This window comes from Piliocolobus tephrosceles, chromosome 10 (assembly GCF_002776525.5).
Source record: "Piliocolobus tephrosceles isolate RC106 chromosome 10, ASM277652v3, whole genome shotgun sequence".
Classification (NCBI taxonomy): Eukaryota; Metazoa; Chordata; class Mammalia; order Primates; family Cercopithecidae; genus Piliocolobus; species Piliocolobus tephrosceles.
This window is the reverse complement of record NC_045443.1, coordinates 108233458-108253853: the sequence shown is the minus strand read 5'-3', so window position 1 is coordinate 108253853 and position 20396 is coordinate 108233458. Positions and strand designations below refer to the sequence as shown.

The window sequence follows — 20396 nt, the reverse complement described above, 5'->3', positions numbered from 1 at the left end:
ACATTGCTAGATTCATTGTTGCTTAACAAACATTTCAGTATTATTGAGTGTCTGCTAAGTGCGAGGCATTGTTCTAGGTGCTGGGTATACAGTTGTACTTGATACTTAAATGTAAGCCAGGCACAGTGGCATGTACCTGTAATCCCAACTACTCGAGAAGCTGAGGCTGGAAGGTTGCTTTAGCCCAGGAATTTAAGACCAGCCTGGGCAACATAGCAAGACCCCATCTCTAAAAAAAAAATTGTTTTAATTAGCCAGATACAGTATAGTGTGCCATAGTCTGAACTACCTGGGAGGTTGAGGCAGGAGAATTGCTTGAGCCCAGGAATTCAAGACTGCAGTGAGCTATGATTGCACCCCTGCATCTAACCTGGGTGACAGAGTGAGATCCTCTTTAAAAAAAAAAAAAAAGAAAAGAAAATTAAATGTAAGGTCTTCCTCTGAAGTATCCACTGACCAAAAGAAACGCAGGAAACAACCACTGAGGTAGGAGGAAAACCAGGAGATTGTGGCATCCCAGAAGCCAATGAAGGAAGCATTTGAAGAAAGAAGTGATTGGTCTACTGTGTTCAGTGCTGCCGAGTGGGTACACATGGGCATCACCAGTGACATACTAAGATGCAGTTAATTCATTTTAACTGCTGTATAGTGTCCCATCACATGAACAGAGAATATTCATTCGTCTATCTCCCACATTTAGGTGAATTTTCTTTTTCTTTTTTCTTTTTTGAGACAGAGTCTCACTCTGTTGCCCAGGCTGGAGAACATGGCTTACTGCAGCCTCGTCCTCCCAAGCTCAAGCAATCCTCCTGCCTCAGCCTCCCAAGTAACTGGGACTACAGGTGTGCTACCCTGCCTGGCTAATTTTTTTTATTTTTATTTTTCTAGGGATAGGGTCTTGCCATATTGCCCAGGCTGGTCTCAGCTCCTGGGCTCAAGCAGTCCTCCCACCTCAGCCTCCCAAAGTGTGGGGATTACAGGTGTGAGCTACCACACCTGCCCAACTAGGTGAATATTTGCAATAAACGTTTTTGAACATGTCACCAATTTGCACACATGTGCCCAAGTTTCTCTTTGGACTCTATGTAGGGATAGAATCACTAGATCATTCAGAAAGATACACACAATTTCAGCTTGACAAGATCATGCCAAATGTCTCCTCAAAATGATGGTGCTGTTGCCTATAGAACTTCAGTATTCAAGAGACCCCATTGCTTCACGCCCTCACCAATATTTGATAAAGACTTTAAGACTCGGCCGGGCGCGGTGGCTCAAGCCTGTAATCCCAGCACTTTGGGAGGCTGAGACGGGCGGATCACGAGGTCAGGAGATCGAGACCATCCTGGCTAACATGGTGAAACCCCGTCTCTACTAAAAAAAAAATACAAAAAACTAGCCGGGCGAGGTGGCGGGCGCCTGTAGTCCCAGCTACTCAGGAGGCTGAGGCAGGAGAATGGCGTAAACCCAGGAGGTGGAGCTTGCAGTGAGCTGAGATGGTGCCACTGCACTCCAGCCTGGGCGACAGAACAAGACTCCGTCTCAAAAAAAAAAAAAAAAGACTTTAAGATTCTTGCCAACCTGAGGAGTGAAAAGATGTGCTGTTCTTACTTCACTTTGCATTTTTCTGAGTATTACTGGGGATAAGCATCTTGGCTATTTGAGTTTTCTCTTACATGACCTGCCTGTTAACGTCCACTGCCCAGTTTTCCATGGAGTTTTTCTTTCTCTTTTTGATTTATAAGATATCTTTATATATTCTGATTACTAAGTCTTTGTCTATCAAATACATTGCAAATATTTATCCTAGTCTGTGGTGTCCCAGTCTGAGGTATGTTTTTTAACTTCATAGGGTGTGTGTGTGTGTGTGTGTGTGTGTGTGTGTGTGAGATAGTAAAGCTTATAGTTTTGATGCGGTCAAATCTATGGATTTTGTGTTTGTTTTTGTGTTGTTCGTTTGTGTTTTGAGACAGGTCTCAACCTGTCGCCCAGGCTGGAGTGCAGTGGCGTGATCTCAGCTCACTGCAACCTCCGCCTCCCAGCTTCAAGCGATTCTGGGGCCTCAGCCTTCTGAGTAGCTGGGATTACAGGCATGCGCCACCATACCCAGCTAATTTTTGTATTTTTTGTAGAGATGGGGTCTCGCCATGTTGGCCAGGCTGGTCTCAAACTCCTGACGTCAGGCAATCCACTTGCCTTAGCCCATGGGATGAGTGCTGGGATTACAGGCATGAGCCACCGCGCCCAGCCTATTTTGTGGTATTTTGTGTTATTTAAGCCATCTTTCCCTATCCTAAGCTCATGAAGTTACTGGCCCAAGGCTTTTTAAGTTGTTCCTTTTTAAATACACTTTACACATTGATGAAAGTGCATCTCAGATGTATTCTGTGTCGGGGGCAAGGTGGGGAATGGATTTTTTTTCCTATTGAGAAAGCCAGGTGTCCCAGCCTCTCCAGCCTTTCTTTCTCGTGAGTCTGGACTGCCACCCCATCTCCTCTAGGCTCCCTCAGGGACACTGGGCTCTCTCTTCACAATGTAGGAGCAGTCCCAATGAGTAGTCATGTAGCCTGCTCTTGCACTCATACCTATACATTTCAATTATTTAACTTTACGTAAAATTTGATACCTGGTAGGGCAAGTGGGTAAAGTGGAGAAAGGGCACAGGGATATTTGCTTTTGCTTTAAACAACTGTGTGAATAACGCTGGCTGAACTTGGAAAATGTCCATCTGCCACGTGCCTGTCATGATGTGTGGCATGATGGGTGGGGATCTCATGACTTCTCTGTGAAACTCTGGGTACTTTTACTTTTGGCTTCCGCTCCCCACGCCCTGCCCATTGGCCCCTCCAGTTTCCAGGTTGTGATGTCTCTGAACCTTGGGGCGGCCCTTCCGGTATTCACACATGGGCCTGTAGTGGGTGTTTTGGGACCGGGCTGCAGTACTGATTCCGTTGGTTACCACCAACCAGACCACAGCGACAGGCCTGCTGGGGGCAGGAGTTTCCTGTTGCCTCATAGACACCAAGACCCTGGATTCCAAAAATAAAAGCACGAGAAACCACCGTGACCTCATGGTCTCTGATCGCAGGGGTTTCTGGGCACCAGGGACCATCTTCACCTGCAGTGGCCTGGCCCGGCCTGGGCCATGTGGGCTCTGAGTGGCCCAGAGGGCCCCAGAGCCACCTGCCTGAAGCTCTTGCTCTCTGTCCCCGCCCTCTAGGCAGTCACCCGCAGGGCCAAGGTGGCTCCCGCTGAGAGGATGAGCAAGTTCTTAAAGCACTTCACGGTCGTAGGGGACGACTACCATGCCTGGAACATCAACTACAAGAAATGGGAGAATGAAGAGGACGAGGAGGAGGAGGAGCAGCCGCCACCCACACCAGCCTCAGGCGAGGAAGGCAGAGCTGCAGGCCCTGACGCTGCCCCTGCCCCTGGCCCCGCACCCAGGGCCCCCCTTGACTTCAGGGGCACGTTGAGGAAACTGTTCATCTCCCACAGGTTTCAGGTAGGTGGGACAGGAGTCGGGATGCCCAGAGCTGGCAGGAGAGCCATCAGGAAATGTGAGGCAGGCGGCCGGGCTGAGCCCATTTGGTCACTGCCTCATTCATTCTGAGTGTTTGCCCAGCACCTACCACGTGCCGGGGACCCTGTACTGCGCTGGGCATGCGGCAGGCAGATCTTAAGTTGTCAGGGAGAAAAGAGCCATGATCCAAAAGGAAAGGGTCCACCAATGGATGAGTGTGAAATGGAATGTGTTCTATCCGTACAGTGCAATATGATTCCAACATCAAAAGCAAAGAAGTGCTGATCCATGCCACAATGTGAATGAACCTTGGAAACATGGTGTTGAGGGAAAGAAGCCAGACACAAAAGGCCAGAGTGTAGGATTCCACTGATACAAAACATCTAAGGACAGGCAAATCCATGGAGACAGGAAGCAGATTGGTGGCTGCCACAGGTGGGAGTGTTTCCGCTTGAGGAGATGAAAATGTTCTGGAATTATAGTGGTGATGGTTACACAACCTTGTGAATGGACTTAATGCCACTAAATTTTATGCCAACTTTAAAATGGTATATTTTACATTATGCAAATTTTACCACACACAAAAAAAGTAAAGGGTAAATAACGGAGACAGAAAGAACACTTATCCGTTCACTCTGCGAACACTCAGTGCCAGAGGCTCCCCTGCCTCATAGAGACCCATCCTGCTGGGGGCCTCAGTCTCTCTTGTGGAGTGATGCCCAAAATACCTGGCTGTCCTGGCCTTAGCCCACTGCTGATAGCCTCCAGGTGTGGTTGCAGGGAGAAAGCAGAGCTGGGGTGGTCCTCATAGACGAGCGAAGGGAACTGAACTTTCTATGGAGTTCAAGCAATTCCCCTGCCTCAGCCTCCCAAGTAGCTGCGATTACAGGCGCCTGCCACCACACCTGGCTAATTTTGCATTTTTAGTAGAGACAGGGTTTCACTATGTTGGTCAGGCTGGTCTTGAACCCCTGACCTCAGGTGATCCACCCACCTCAGCCTCCCAAAGTGCTGGGATTACAGGTCTTAGCCACCACGCCCGGCCAACTGTCCTGCCATTGACTGATTGATTGGTTTGAGACAGAGTCTTGCTCTGTCACCCAGGCTGGAGTGCAGTGGCATGATCTCAGCTCACTGCAACCTCTGCTTCCTGGGTTCAAACTATCCTCCTGCCTGAGTCTCCCAAGTAGCTGGGATTACAGGCACCCGCCACCATGCCTGGCTAATTTTTGTATTTTTGGTAGAGACTGGGTTTCACCATATTGGGCAGGCTGGTCTCAAACTCCTGACCTCAAGTGATCCACTCGTCTCAGCCTCCCAAAGTGCTGGGATTACAGGCATGAGCCACTATGCCTGGCCATGTCCTGCCATTTAGAAGGGGTTTTTATTTTTATTTTTTTAAGAGATGGGATCTTGCTATGTTGCCCAGGCTGGTCTCGAATTCCTGGTCTCAAGTGATCCTCCCATCTTGGCCTCCCAAAGTGCTGTGATTACAGGTGTGAGCTACCATACATGGTCTAGAAGGACATTTCTGATTTTGAAGGACAAATGCAAGTGGAGTCTGGTCAGCCCTCTCTAGACCCCATCCCCAACTCCAACATGGCAGAGACTATGTCTGGGTGCCTAGAAGCATATTCAAGTCCCGGGAGGGCACAGGCCTGGGGACAACAGGGAAGCACACAGTTCTCAAAGGTGGGCATTTGGGGGATGCTACTGCAGGTGTCCCCAAACAAAATAGACCTGTCCCTCCTTAGAGCCTGTCCCTCTTCTGGAAGCAGAGAAGTGCAGCCCTTGCATCTTCCATCACTGACTTTATTCCAGGGTAAAAGATTAAAAAAATTATTTTGGTCTTTTTCTTCCCCCACTCTTGTGTGGCTGAAAGCAGCAAAGCAAGAGAGCTGACATGCCAGAGCGCCTGGCGGCCCAGCTCCTCTGTGGCTGTGATGGGAAAGGAAACATGCTATTAAGTTGTTGGGGGTTGAAATCCCAAACCCTCAATTTCAGGAGCAGAAGGAAGGAACCAGCTTCCTTGCAGCTGCAAGGGGAGCCCTGGGCCGCCCCCTCGGGATGTCCCCCTCCTCCCTGGGCTTAGGGCTTAGGGCTGGGGGCTGGCCCCTGAGCTGGGACCCCCAGAGACACTCCTGCTGGGGAAAAAGACGAATGCCTGTCATAAAGTGAGTGGAGGTGTTGATTCACCTACCCAACAGTCACTTTTTGAGCACCTGCTGTGTACAGTGACAAATGTGGCAGACATATCTTTGCCCTCATTGAGGATTTGGCAGGCTGCAGAGAGGCAGGACTGATGGGAGCCATCACTGAGACACACATTGGTTACAGATGGAGAGAAGCCCTCCTCAGGGAGGAGGGAGGCTTTGAGAGGTCCTGGGGGTGGAGGACTGATCAGGGACTGGAGTTGGAGGAGGTGACACCTGCATGCTGAGCAGGAGTGAACCCCATGGATGGATGGCGTGGGAGGCTTCCAGGTAGAGGGGCTTCCTTTGCCAAGGACTTGCAGCATTGGAGGAATTAAGAAGGGTGCACATGGATGGGGTGTGGGTGTTGCCAGCAGGCAACTGGCAAGAGAAGCGGCCAGAGAAGGTCATCCATGGGTCGTGGGCTACCTTTGAAAGCTGTAAGTGTGTGGGTGGGGGGATCAGATTTGTAGAGGGACTCAGTGGCAGCAGTGAGGCCACACTGGAGTAGGTGGGGAGGCTCAGAGGTTGTGGTTTCTGCAGGTAGGATCAGCATCCAGGAAGCTCCTGGGATCCCTTTCTTGAGTGGTTTGAGATGGCCAAGGTGCTTGATATATTGTTAACTGCGGTCCCTTCTTACATGGGATGGCACCACCAAGGGAGAGAATACGGGGTGATTCAGGGCCTAAGGAAGCCATGAATGACAGGACAGAGTTGAGCCAAGGGAAGGTGGTCCCAGGAGTCAGGGAGCTTCACTTTTATTCCCATGCACCACAGGCCAGCCCTGTGCTAAGCGCTCTTCATACTTCACTCACATCATGCTCCCATTGTTGCTCTGGGGTAGAAAATGTGGCCCACTCCATCTTCCCCGTGAGGACAGTGAAGGTTCCAGCGATGAGAGATGTGCCCAAGGTCCAGGCAGATGGGGGAGCTGGGAGCTGAACCCAGGACTGGCCACCCCACAGCGCAGACTCTGCAGTCTTTGCCAGGGTGAGGATTTGGAATGAAGCAGCTTCTCTGAATTCTCAGCAATTTTCCTTGTGACCTGGTTCCCCTCAGAAGCAACACTCCCTGTGAACTGGCAGATTCAGGGCCCCAGGGATGAATTTTCATAGAGGCCGGGGTTATTATCCAGGCATCGTAGTTTTGTGACCTTGGGTTGGTCTGTCTCTCATTTTTCTTTTGCATTGTTTTTTAAATTGAGGTGAGATTCACATAATAATCATTTTTAAGTAAATGATTCTGTGGCACTTATTTAATACATTCACAGTGTTGTACAAGTCACCACTATCTACTTCCAGGGCATTTTCTTTTTTTTTCTTTTTTCTTTTTGAGACGGAGTTTTGCTCTTGTTGCCCAAGCTGGACTGCAATGATGTGATCTAGGCTCACTGCAACCTCCGCCTCCCAGGTTCAAGCTTCTCCTGCCTCAGCCTCCCAAGTGGCTGGGATTATAGGCACATGCCACCATGCCCAGCTAATTTTCTGTACTTTTAGTAGAAACAGGGTTTCACTATGTTAGCCAGGCTGATCTCGAACTCCTGACCTCAGGTGATCTGCCTGCCTCGGCCTCCCAAAGTGCTGGGATTACAGGCATGAGCCACCGTGCCTGACCCCAGAGCATTTTCAAATGGAAACCTGGTACCCATTAGCAGTCACTCCCCATTCCCCCTCCCCCAGCCCCAGGCAACTGTGAACCTGCATTGTCTCTGGATTTGCCATTTCTGGACATTTCATATAGATGGGATCATATAATGTATGATCTTTTCTGTCTGCCTTCTTTCACTTAGTATGACGATTTCATAGTAGTGTGGGTCAGAACCTCATCCTTTTCATGGCTGAATATTGGGTCTGTTCCTTGTAGCTCTGTGGCTTGGTTTTACCTCATATGAGCTCTCAGATCCCTTTAGTTCCAAAATAAAACCAAGGAAAAACAACAACAAAAACCCCACTAGAGGCTTGCACCTTTATTAAGCTTGCTGAATTTGGAATGTGTGAAAACTTCATTACAAGGCAATTTGCCATGCAATTTTCACAACAAACCACATCATAGAATACTTTAATTACTGAAATAATTACCTACAGGTTGAAAGGATCAAAGAATTAATAGTCTGTTCTTGCAGAGGCCTGAACTTGTTTAATTTTAAACTGAAACTGCAGAAATTGCCAAGATAGTGGCAGATTAATTGTTTCAGAGGCCAGAATCTACTGATCTGAGAGTGCGAGTGGCAGGGGATGGTGATGGTCCGGAATTTCCAAGGGAACAGAAGGGTCACTCACAGTCCTGTGGGGCTCCTCCCACTGCTACATTTCCACTGCCATTATGGTATCCCCAACGCTGTCACCTTCACCCTGCCATCAGTGCCCTCGCCAACATCACCAGCTATCACCATGACTGCCATCACTACCAGCTGCTTCCCACAGCTGCCATCAGTGAGACCACCCACCCACTCCACACTGTTCCCTACCTGTCCTCTGTCAGCCCATCACAAAGCTCACGAGGTTGTGTTTCCCATAGCAGCTCTCTTTTTAATTCTCCAGGACACCGGGACTCCTCTCCCCTTCACCCTCTTCACCCACTGTGGGCACACGTGAGCTGGGGCAGGCACCTCACATCTCCGGGCAGAAGCTGGTTTGTAAGCACAGCAGCCGTTCCTGTAGCTGAGGAGCCTGCAGTCGGCAGTCCCCAAGGTCCCCTCCAGGACTCAGACTGCTGAGGCAGGGCTGTGTTGAGTTATTTATTGAGCATCTGTTCTGTGAGCACCCCAGCAACAGCAGGCCCCAGGAATAGAAAAATACAAACTTGCCTGGGCGTGGTGGCTCATGCCTGTAATCCCAGCACTTTGGGAGACCAAGGTGGGTGGATCACTTGGGGTTAGGAGCTTGAGACCAGCCTGGCCAACATGGTGGAACACCATCTCTACTAAAAATACAGAAATTAGCCAGGCATGGTGGTGTGTGCCTGTTATCCCAGATACTCGGGAGGCTGAGGCAGGAGAATTGCTTGAACCCAGGAGGTGGAGGTTGCAGTGAGCCGAGATCATGCCATTGTACTCCAGCCTGGGTGACAAAACAAGACTGTCTCAAAAAAAAAAAAAACAAAGAAAAAAAAAATATATATATATATATATATATATATACACACTTAAAAACTGATTATTTATTGCCATCTAGGTATGGGTAGTTTGGTTTGAGAGGTGGTATTTGAGAAACAGTGACCAAGGGTCAGAAAATGAGCCAGACATGTTCTGGGAGGGCAGGGAAGGTGGGCACCACCTAGAGGCAGAGCAGGCCAGGAGGGTGGCGGGAAGGAGGCTGGTGGCTTCTATCAGAGAGGAGCTGGCCCTGCGCAGCCACCATCCCGGTGGGGCCTCTGGTGAGCTATAGCAATAGCCTCCCACCCTTAATGGCTTTGCCCAGTGGTTTCACCCACGTGCTTCCAAGCCAGCTCTTAATCATGGGAAGAGGGAGGGCCTCCGTGTGGGTCTCATGGTCTCTGGTGCCTTCCCTTGGCCCGCAGGTCATCATCATCTGCTTGGTGGTTCTGGACGCCCTCCTGGTGCTTGCTGAGCTCATCCTGGACCTGGATATCATCAAGCTTGACAAGAACAAATATGCCACCAGGGTAGGGGTCGACAGCTCTTCTGGGGTCTTACTGATATGTTTTGCTTGTGTTATCTGCACAGTAGGGGTGCAGAGTGGAGCAGCTGACACCCCACTTGGAGTAGCAAGGTCTGTGGTAGTTTAATAGGTGTTTTCATCTGCCTTTCCAGATTATGGATTAGCATTTACTACAAGCAGGAAACCTTGTTTCACGTGATGGCTGGAATCCTGGGCGATGCTAGGCTAGTGAGCTGGAGCATGTGGGGTGGATCCACTCTGCCATCTCTAGCTCAGGAGGTGCATTTCTCCTGTCTTCTGTTGATGGTCTGCATGGTCCCCATGCTGGGCCGTCAGGGGATGTGCTGTTTATTCACTGATTCAGTTACTGAGCCCATCCCAGACGTTCAGGCAAAGGGTGGTGGACACACCATCTCGGTGCCAAGGGAGGAGATCAGGAGAGTTAAAATCATCCCTGGCTGGGCACGGTGGCTCACAGCTGTAATCTCTGCACTTTGGGAGGACGAGGTGGGTGGATCACCTGAGGTCGTGGGTGGATCACCTGAGGTCAGGAGTTCGAGACCAGCCTGGCCAACATAATAAAATCCCGTCTCTACTGAAAATACAAAAAATTAGCTGGACATGGTGGCGCAGGCCTGTAATCCCAGCTACTCAGGAGGCCAAGGCAGGAGAATCACTTGAACCTCAGAGGCGGAGGTTGCAGTGAGCTGGGATAGCGCCTCTGCACTTCAGCCCGGGCAACAAGAGCAAAACTCCATCTCCAGAAAAAAAAAAAAAAGCATTTCCCGTCCCTCACCCCCGCCATGCCCTTTTTTGGAAAAACAAAAGGGAATTGATATGCAAATATATGTCTTTGCAAGCAGTGAAAAAGGCAGAAGGAAATGTTAAACCTCCTCCTTCTTCCTGGTACCTTTCCCAGAGGCAGCCCTGTGACATCTCCTATGCCGGCATGAAAGGAGAATCTTCCCTGTCCATCTATTTTCTCCTAAATAATTGCTTTCATGTTTCTCAGAGACTGGGGTCTTGAACCCCTGGGCTCAAGCGATCCACCCACCTCTGCCTCCCAAAGTGCTGGGATTACAGGCGTGCCACAGTGCACTTGGCTCTCTTCCTCTGTTTTTAATAGAATCCATTAACATACCTGCCATATTGTCTTTTTACTCTCAACTTTTTATTATGAAAAATGGCAAAGACACATTTTGCTGTTTGCTTTGTCATTATATATCCGCACAGATGCACACACATTTCCATCTGACCATTTGACGTCACAAACCTTCACTCCTAACAATGTGCCTAATAAGGTTTTTCTCCCATGGAGCCATGAGAGCATCATCAGACCTAAAATAAGATCAATAGTCCCACCTAACAACCACTTTTATTCACTCACTCATCCCAAATGTCTCTTTTTATTTTGGGGGGACAGAGTCTCTATGGCCCAGGCTGGAGTGCAGTGGCACGATCTCATCACACTGCAACATCCGCCTCCTGAGTTCAAGCGATTCTCCTGCCTCAGGATCCAGAGTAACTGGGATTACAGGTGCCCGCCACCACACCCAGCTAATTTTTGTATTTTTAGTAGAGACGAGACTTCACCATGTTGGCCAGGCTGGTATCAAACTCCTGACCTCAAGTGATCTGCCCACCTCAGTCTCCCAAAGTGCTAGGATTACAGGCACAAGCCACCATGCCCAGCCCAAGAATGTCTTTAATGGCACTTTTTTTCAAACTAGGATAGAGAATTCCAATATTCTATTTGGTTTTGTCTCCTTGGAGTTTGTTTGTTTGTTTTTTTCCTTGAAACACAGTCTTGCTCTGTCACCCAGCCTGGAGTGCAGTAGCACTAACAGCTCACTGCAGCCTTGACCTCATGGGCTCAAGCCTTCCTCCCGCCTCAGCCTCCTGAGTAACTAGAATCACAGGCATGCACCACCACACCTAGCTAATTTTTAAGTTTTTTATAGATAGAGTTTCCTTGTGTTGCCCAGGCTGGTCTTGAACTCCCAGGCTCAAGCAGTCCTGTCTTGGCCTCCCAAAGTGCTGGGATTACAGGCGTGAGCCACCGCACGCAGCCTCCCTGGGCATTCTTAATCTAGATAAATCCTCCTGCTTTTCTTTTTCCTTCACGACCATGACTCTTGGAAGAGCCCAGCCAGTAGAATGTCCCATGTTCTGGATTTGTCTGATGAGTTTGACGTCTCCTGCCTTATTTCCTGCACACCACGGTTAGGTCCAGGGCTTGATCAGCAGGGAGTCCTCACTGGCGGGCGATGGTCTGGATGTGGCATTTTCAGGAGGCACATGCCAGGGGTCCCACTCAGTTAGGTCACTTGATTTAGGTAGTAAATGCTGGACTGCTCCACTGGCCAGGAGCATTTTTCCTGTTGCAGTGGTAAATGATCTGCCCGGTACTCCTTTGGTAGCATGCAAATATCCTCTTCCCCAGTTGGCATATGTTGGTGATCCTTGCCTGAGTCAGTGACTACACTAGGGGATGCAAAATGGTGATTTTCCAATTCTGTCTTTCCTTCTACATTTAGTAGTCGGTACTCTTCTATAAAAAAGCACTTCCCTGTTTTCCCACGTGTGTGTGTGCATGGGTGTATGTGCTGCACTGTGAATTTCTTTTTATTCACTGTGTTACAATCAATCTTAGTCATTCTTTTCAATGTTCAGATTGTCCCAAATGTTGTCACTGTGAACCTCTTCAAGCTGACTGCTGGGTCCTGTTGACATGACTCTGTGATGTCTTTGAAGACTTCCTTGCTTTCTGGCACAAGACATCCTTGCCCACATTGTACCTTCCCTGCCCCAGATCTGGAAATGGTTATCTTGGTGTGAGGACTGTTTATTTTATTTTATATTTTTATTTTATTTATTTATTTTTTTGAGACGGAGTCTCGCTCTGTCACCCAGGCTGAAGTGCAGTGGCCAGATCTCAGCTCACTGCAAGCTCCGCCTCCCAGGTTTACGCCATTCTCCTGCCTCAGCCTCCCAAGTAGCTGGGACTACAGGTGCCCACCACCACGCCCTCCTAGTTTTTTGTATTTTTTTAGTAGAGATGGGGTTTCACCCAGGATGGTCTTGATCTCCTGACCTTGTGATCTGCCCATCTCGGCCTCCCAAAGTGCTGGGATTACAGGCTTGAGCCACCGCACCCAGCCTATTTTTATTTTTTGAGACAGAGTCTGACTTGTCACCCAGGCTGGAGTGCAGTGGTGCAATCTCGGCTCACTGCAACCTCTACTCTGGGTTCAAGCAATTCTCCTGCCTCAGCCTCCCAAGTAGCTGGGAATACAGGTGTGCACCAACACACCTGGCTCACTTTTTGTATTTTTTTTTAGTAGAGACAGGTTTTCACCATGTTGGCCAAGATGGTCTCAAACTCCTGACCTCAAGTGATCTACCTGCCTCAGCCTCCCAAAGTGCTGGGATTACAGGCATGAGCCACTGTGCCCAGCCAGGACTAGATCAAAATCTCGGAACCCTTTTCACTTACCTTGGTGATCACTCCTAATTGGAACATATGGATCTGCCTCCATTCATTCATTCATTCATTATTTTAGAGATGGGGTCAATGTTGCTATGTTGCCCAGGCTGGCCTCAAACTGGGCTCTGGGCAGGAGGCCCCACCTAGCCTCCTGAGTAACTGGGACTATAGGCTCGAGCCACCACACCCAGCTTAATCTTTTTAACAATTGTGTCCTTAGGGCCCCATATGGAGGTGCCACCATTCATTTCAAGAGTACCTTCTAATGGACATTTCTGTCTAACGGACATTTCTGTTATCTTACAAACAATGCAGAAAATATTTGCTCTGCAAACAGTGCTGCAGTAAATATCCTTAGTCCCTGTGCACACAGGAGCTCAGCTGTAGGATAAGTTCTTAGCCACGGAATTGCTGGTCCAAAGGGTCTGGAGGACGCTTTAATTCCGACATTACCTAATTGCCCTTTAGAGAGCAGGTGCCTCATCTGTTGTGTTCACAGCTGTGTTTCCAGCACCGGGCATCTGGATTTGTCCAACAGATGAATTCTCTTGCTGGTGACCAGGCAGGTGCATGCGAGGGCAGCTTGACCTCCCAGAGGCCCGATCTCCCCTGACTGTGGTTCCTTGTCCCCTTCAGGTATTCCACTACATGAGCATCACCATCTTGGTCTTTTTTATGATGGAGATTATCTTTAAATTATTTGTCTTCCGCCTGGAGTTCTTTCACCACAAGTTTGAGATCCTGGATGCCGTCGTGGTGGTGGTCTCATTCGTCCTCGACGTTGCCCTCCTGGTCCGGGAGCACGCGTTTGAGGCTCTGGGCCTGCTGATTCTGCTCCGGCTGTGGCGGGTGGCCCGGATCATCAACGGTACGTCTCCTGCACTCCCAGGCTGTGGATGGAGAGCGGGGGCTCAGGCATACAGCCGAGGCCTGGCGGCACAGTCACTCTGGGCGCCGGAGCTCACGGTGGCTCCCATTATGGAGGCCTCCCCACTGCCCCCTCACCTCCCTCTCCTCCCTTCTTCCTCTTCAGCCCTTTTAGGAGCTGGTTATGAGCAGGTTTATGTCAAGCAAATAAAATGAAATGGTTGGGTACAGTGGTCATGCCTGTAATCCCAGCAGTCTGGGAGGCTAAGGCAGGAGGATCACTTGAGCCCAGGAGTTGAAGACCAGCCTGGGCAACAAGGTGAAACCCTGTCTCTACAAAAAAAAATAGAAACATCAGTTGGGTGTGGTGGTGCACACATGTAGTCCCAGCCACTGGGCGGGGGCTGAGGTGGGAGGATCGCTTGAGCCCAGGATTTGGAGGCTGCAGTAAGCCAAGATTGTGCCACCGCACTCCAGCCTGGGTGACAGAGCGAGACCCCAACTCAAAAAAAAAAAAAAAAAAACTGGACTCTGTCAAAGGAAAGAAAAAAAGCCTTTCAGTTCCTACGGAAGATGCCTGTTATGGAGAAAGGGGGCATTTCCCAGCCTGTGCTTTCGTGGTATCTGTGCACACTGCTGCTATGCACCCATATGATTGTGAACAGGTTCTAGGTTAAGAAGCCTAATGTTCATCTTGTCAGCGATTATTTTTAAGGATTACTCAGCCATGCCAGCTATAGAAAGATACTGCCTAACTGGGGACTAAGTAGCTCAGACATGAAACCCTGACTTCCCAGCTCTGATGCCCTAAAGTGATGACTGTCTCATGTGTCTGTCACCACTCCTCCCAACGCTATACGGGTGTAAGAATACAGATTTTTTTTCCTGAGTGGTTAAGTTAGAAACCAGTATCACTGAGACCCCCAATTTTATTTCAGGGATTATCATCTCGGTTAAGACACGTTCAGAACGGCAACTCTTAAGGTTAAAACAGATGAATGTACAATTGGCCGCCAAGATTCAACACCTTGAGTTCAGCTGCTCTGAGAAGGTAAGAAGACACATCTGGGGACCAGGCATGGTGGCTCATGCTTGTAATCCCAGCACTTTGGGAGGCTGAGGCAGGTGGATCACCCGAGGTCCGGAGTTCGAGACCAGCCTGACCAACATGGAGAAACCCTGTCTCTACTAAAAATACAAAATTAGCCGGGCGTGGTGGCGCATGCCTGTAATCCCAGCTACTCAGGAGGCTGAGGCAGCAGAATTCCTTGAATCTGGAGGCAGAGGTTGCGGTGAGCCAAGATTGCGCCATTGCACTCCAGCCTGAGCAACAAGAGCAAAACTCTGTCTCAAACAACAACAAAAAGACATCTGAGAAGCTGGCCTCTGCTGCAGCAGCCGCCTGCAGCACAGCGCTGCTCATGCACCTAGAGCGCCCTTCCCTGGGCTGAGCCTGCCTTGTCCTTTCAGATCCAGCTCAGGCATCACATCCTCCCTGAAGCTGTGCCCACCCCCACACCCCGGGGCTCTGCCAGGTCCCCCACCTTTGTCTTCTCACTGCTGTCACTGCTGCTCAGTGGAGCCTATGATTGTAGCAGTCTCCTCAGCAGACTGAATGCCACAGAGTGTAGCTTTCATTCATCGCTGTGGCTCTGTGCCTGGGGCTCACTGAATGATTGTCACATCCCTGGCGAGGCTCAAAGTAAATTCCAGTGTTTGTCTGCTTTTGCAATAGGAACAAGAAATTGAAAGACTTAACAAGCTATTGCGACAGCATGGACTTCTTGGTGAAGTGAACTAGACCCAGACCAGCTCCCCGCAGAGAAGACACTGCCTCATGGGCCTGTGCTGTCATGTGAGGAACAGCTGCCCCTCCTGGGCCACCTGGTGAGAGGTTTGGTTTGATGCCTCTGCCGCCCTCCTGCCAGCATGGATTCTAGGTGGACACAGCCTTGTGGAAGGTCCAGTACCATCAAGAGCTGCCCATCCATTCCCACCCCACACTGTATCAAAGGTATCACATTTTCTCATGTTGAACACTTTAGCCTTGCTTGAAAATGAGGAACAAAGCTGGACAATTGCTAGTTGTATATAAAATTTAGTCTCATCGAATGTACAGTTTTCAAATTTCACGTGTATATTAAGGAATTGATGCATCCTTTCATATGAGCATTCTGAAAGAAAGAAAAAGAAGCTACTTTAGCTGCCACCCCATTCTAGAAAAGTCTCTTATTTTCAAGCTGTTCTAAATAGCTTCCCTTGTCTCAGTTTCCCCAAAAGGGGTACCCAGGCCCCTCCTCTGTGTGCCCCAGCTGCATCAGCCAGCTTCTAGGTGGCTCCATTGCGTTCTGCCACCTGACATTTTTCCTCAATTACTGTACAATTACTGTATAAAATAAACTCTCTCTTTCCCCTGGATCCTCCTACTGTATTCTTTCCTCTGTGGCACCCATACCAGCCTGCCAGTCAGAGAGCAAGCTAGCTATAGTGCCTGGTGCAGAAATGGCAATGAGACCCAAGACTCCACTATAATTAACATGGTACTTGGGGGAAGATCCCTTGTAAGGCTGTGTACTCTTCTCGCACGATTTTATCTAATATTTTGCTATTTTTTGTACTCACTGCAACCGGACCTAAAAAGGAAAAAACCTGAACTGAATATTTTTAAGATAACTCAAAGCAGGGGATGAATGAACTGGCCAAATCCCCCGTGCCTCTGCTGCTTCAAGGCCTGTTCATTTTCTTTACCATCTCCCCAAAGACTTTTTGGGTTCTATCTATGACCTATGTGTTAAGTGTATTCCCCATTCAAAAGTCAGAGAGAATAACATTTCCAAAAGGAAAAAAGGTGGGAAGGGAGTGGAGAAGGGCAGTGTGCTGGTTTGGAGGCAACCTCAAAGGTTAGAAGTATAATAAGGCCAGGCATGGTGGCTCACACCTGTAATCTCAGCACTTTCAGAGGCTGAGGCAGGAGGAGCACCTGAGCCCAGGAGTTTGAGACCAGCCTGGTCAACACAGCAAGACCCCATCTCTACAAAATATATTAAAATTAGCCAGGAGTTGTGGTGTGTACCTGTAGTCCCAGCTATTAGGAGGCTGAGGTGGGAGGATCACTCAAGCCCAGAAGGTCAAGGCCGCAGTGAGCCATGATCACACTACTGCACTCCAGCCTGAGTGACAAAGCAAGACCCTCAAAAAGTATAAAATGCAGTGTCCCCTAGGGACTTCTAGCCCCACATGCACTTTCCACAGGGGATGACCTCAGAGGAGGGGCGTAGTTTCCTCAAGCGATGACTTACGTCAAACAAACGGGAAGAAGAAGTTAAAGGGCAGCCTGGCATTGATGGCTGGCGGAGCTCTGAAGCCTGCCTCTGCAGGTGCAGACACATCCACAAAAGTAACCGCAGTAGAAATAAGAATCGTCCTTTCATTTCCTGCGTTGGCCTGTAATAAACAGAGAGAGCAAGGCCCACCCTCCAGTGTGCTCCCAGAATGACAACAATGAGACACTTTTCATTCTCTTCCTCACTCAACCACTGTCAGTTCATGAATCTGATAGATCCTGGAGCACTAATCAGCCATTAACTTGGATGAGGGAAACAATTTTACCAGGGTGTCTGATTAACACATGAATATCTGTCATAATTTTCATGAGAATTTTAAAGATCCCATCGAAACCAGAATGCTAATGTAAATAGAACCATCATCAGTGTTTCCTTCTAAGTAAAAAAAGAATGCTGAAATATTTTATGAACCCCCATGGTTTAAATTATAATCTTTTACACAAAGTAATACCTGTCACCTACCACACTTGAGTTGTGTCTAGACTTCTGTCTTAACATATGCCTTTAAACTAGGTTAGACCTACCTCAGGAAAGGAGGACGAAATTAGATTTGCAGTTACATTGACTATTTTGGCCTGTGGATTCAGTAGGGATCCGTATTTGGTCCACTTCACTTCTATAACCAAAGCCCCCGGGAGCTGGCAGGAATCCTGCAAAACAGAATGCTGTTAATCCATTAGAATCTTACACAACTGCAAATCAGACGTAATCTGCAGTTCAGAGTGTTAATTATAAAAGGTTTCACATATTACAAAATGTTCTGAACAAGAAAATGAATAGACTCTAGTAGTTCAGATAAAAACAGCTGAGAGAAAGTACATATTTTAAAGTAACTCAATGCCCCAAAAATATTTTTAACAACTAAAGCGTAATTTTTCCATCCTCTTCTATTTCTTTCTTTTTTTTTTTTTTTTTTTTTTTTTTTTTTTTTTTTTTTTTTGAGACGGAGTCTCGCTCTGTCGCCCGGGCTGGAGTGCAGTGGCCGGATCTCAGCTCACTGCAAGCTCCGCCTCCCGGGTTTACGCCATTCTCCTGCCTCAGCCTCCCGAGTAGCTGGGACTACCGGCGCCCGCCACCTCGCCCGGCTAGTTTTTTGTATTTTTTAGTAGAGACGGGGTTTCACTGTGTTAGCCAGGATGGTCTCGATCTCCTGACCTCGTGATCCGCCCGTCTCGGCCTCCCAAAGTGCTGGGATTACAGGCTTGAGCCACCGCGCCCAGCCCATCCCCTTCTATTTCTAAAAAAGTCGACATCACCTGAAACTGTGGTAGTGCCGATATTCAACTGTGGACCCTTTAGGGCCATAACTGCTCTAACTTCATCTACCTGTTTACACCTGCCTCACAGACTTCAGGAAAGAAAACTGGTGGGAGGGATGGAGGGGAAGAAATAATTATTAGCAGACAAATAAAACCTGGTTGCATGTCATGTTAAAATGCTCTTAGGGGAAATTTAAGTGCCTTCTCATTTATCTAATTTCATCAACTGGCACTTAAGATGTGACATTTGGGTAACCAGGCAGTGTCAGTATGTTGTCAAAGACATCAACTCTTCATCTGCACCAGGAACGCTGCTGAATGCCATGAAGGAGCTGAGCTGCCCATTTGGTTGGCTGCTTTGGGAGCCACCTCTAAGGCCTCTGACCCAAGGGAAAAAGGGGCTGTGGGACTTCCAGGACTTTTTCCTGCCTTTGCAGTCTCTCCAGTTGGCAAATGTGGTAACTGTTGAAGCTGCAGGCTGGGTACGTGGGGACTCCATGGTACTATTCTACTTTTGTGTATGTATGAGATGTTTTCATTTAAAAAAAAAAAAAAAGCTTTAAAATACATCTCTTCAGGACATGAAAGCCTCACAGGCCTGCTAAATTTGGTGGCTGCGAAAAAAGCACTGATGGAATTCCTTAGCTTGGAACTGCCTTTAAAAACCGTGCAGGCTGAACAATCCTCTTGAATATCCGGTTCTTAGGAGACGATGCAGCATGCAGCTGGTGGAAACTGAGTTTAGCAGGTGCTCGTGCCTGCCTCTACCTGGGTTGCCGGCAGAGTTGGTACAAAATCCACTGCTGCAGGCCCTCTGAGCATTCAGGATCAGCATAGACCCTGACAATGCTGTGTGCGCACTGCTGCCTCTCCTCCCAACCCGTATCTTCCCTTCTGAGGAGTAATAACTGCATGTCTTCAGCCATGGCCAAGAAGCCAGAAGCAATGTGCCTGGTTCTGGCAGGAGAGTTGAGCCAAGACTTCGCAGTGGAATGGAGTAATCCCGGGTCTCTGCTGGCCTCGGTGGGAGGGCGGATCAGAGAAGTGAGCAGTCCTCATCCCTGTTATGCCCATGCTAGAAATACTCGGAGCAGATGATGAGAGGTCTGAAGAAAGCGTGACAAGAACAAGCTGGGCAATTACAGGCTAAGCTAGAGAGCACGCCTCCAGGCCAGGGCTGGCCCACACACTGACTGCTAAGACAAAAGAAAAAGGTGGGCAGAAGCATCACATGTGACCAGGAACCTATCTGTAGGATTGTCAACTTCCATTCAACTCTGTGAGGAACTATGGCAGTGAAAACTCTCAGGTGTAGGCTGCCTGGGTAGACCAGAGGACAATGGGTGGGATAGCCACGTGCACAGAAGGAAGTCTCAGTCTTTGATACAGGACTCAACATTTGTCTATCGTGTCATGAGATGCCTGGAGAGGGCTCGGGGGACACCAACAATCACAATGATGGTAGCAACAGGATGAGGATCACAGTGGTTCCCATTTATGGACCACTAGGCACCATGCCCAGGGCCACATAAATGTCACCTCACTTAACCCTCTCAATGCCCCGTGAGGCCACTCACCCACTATGACTAGCGTTCCCATTTCACAGATGAAAACAGAGGCTCAAAGCCATAAAACTGCCAGCCAGAGACAACATTGCTAACAAGGGGCAAAAATCAGTATCCAAGATTCAGCCCATGCTCCCACTCAGAACCATCCTGTCTCCTTAACAGCTGGCTTCCCAGGCTGCCTTCATCACACCACCTGGAAGAGAGAGACCGCTAGCATGGAACCTGTACCTTCTCCCCTTTACCTTCCTGTTGAATGACTGGGTGATGAAGTGGATGGGCACCCAGTCCAGCACATCCTGGGCCTGCGAATTTCCAAAAGGAGCCACGTAATCTGGGAAGCCCTGGCCCCACAGCAGGTTCTTCACCTTCTGGGCTACGAGCTGACACGGGAGAGCTCCAGTCAGTCTTGGTGAAGGAAAAAGAAGTCAACTGAATGAGGCTGTTGTTCATCCACCAGCAGTTTTTCTTTATTTTCTTCTTCCTTTCCTTCCCTTTATTTATTTATTTATTTATTTATTTATTTATTTATTTATTTATTT

At 48.7% G+C, this 20396-nt stretch overlaps 2 protein-coding genes across 12 annotated transcripts in view; one reads left to right on the top strand and one right to left on the bottom strand.

Moving 5' to 3' along the window:
- The window catches only part of HVCN1 (hydrogen voltage gated channel 1), a 40673-nt gene extending 24569 nt beyond the window's left edge, over nt 1–16104 (top strand). For 2 of the 3 annotated variants that reach the window (XM_023203300.1, XM_023203293.1), the window contains exons 2-6: nt 3218–3502; nt 9232–9336; nt 13456–13687; nt 14625–14737; nt 15422–16077. In XM_023203300.1, the coding sequence (XP_023059068.1) occupies nt 3257–3502; nt 9232–9336; nt 13456–13687; nt 14625–14737; nt 15422–15487 (762 nt within the window). In that variant the 5' untranslated portion in view covers nt 3218–3256 and the 3' untranslated portion in view covers nt 15488–16077. Of the gene's footprint in view, nt 1–3217; nt 3503–9231; nt 9337–13455; nt 13688–14624; nt 14738–15421 lie in introns of all 3 variants that reach the window. The other variant, XM_023203284.2, reaches the window with a different exon arrangement.
- The window catches only part of TCTN1 (tectonic family member 1), a 38205-nt gene continuing 33573 nt past the window's right edge, over nt 15765–20396 (bottom strand). For 4 of the 9 annotated variants that reach the window (XM_031936364.1, XM_031936365.1, XM_031936367.1 and 1 more), the window contains 4 exons: nt 20100–20262; nt 17555–17680; nt 16986–17130; nt 15765–15860 (listed from right to left, as the gene is read on the bottom strand). In XM_031936364.1, the coding sequence (XP_031792224.1) occupies nt 16987–17130; nt 17555–17680; nt 20100–20262 (433 nt within the window). In that variant the 3' untranslated portion in view covers nt 15765–15860; nt 16986. Of the gene's footprint in view, nt 15861–16985; nt 17131–17554; nt 17681–20085; nt 20263–20396 lie in introns of all 9 variants that reach the window. The other 5 variants (XM_031936366.1, XM_031936368.1, XR_004229184.1 and 2 more) reach the window with 3 other exon arrangements.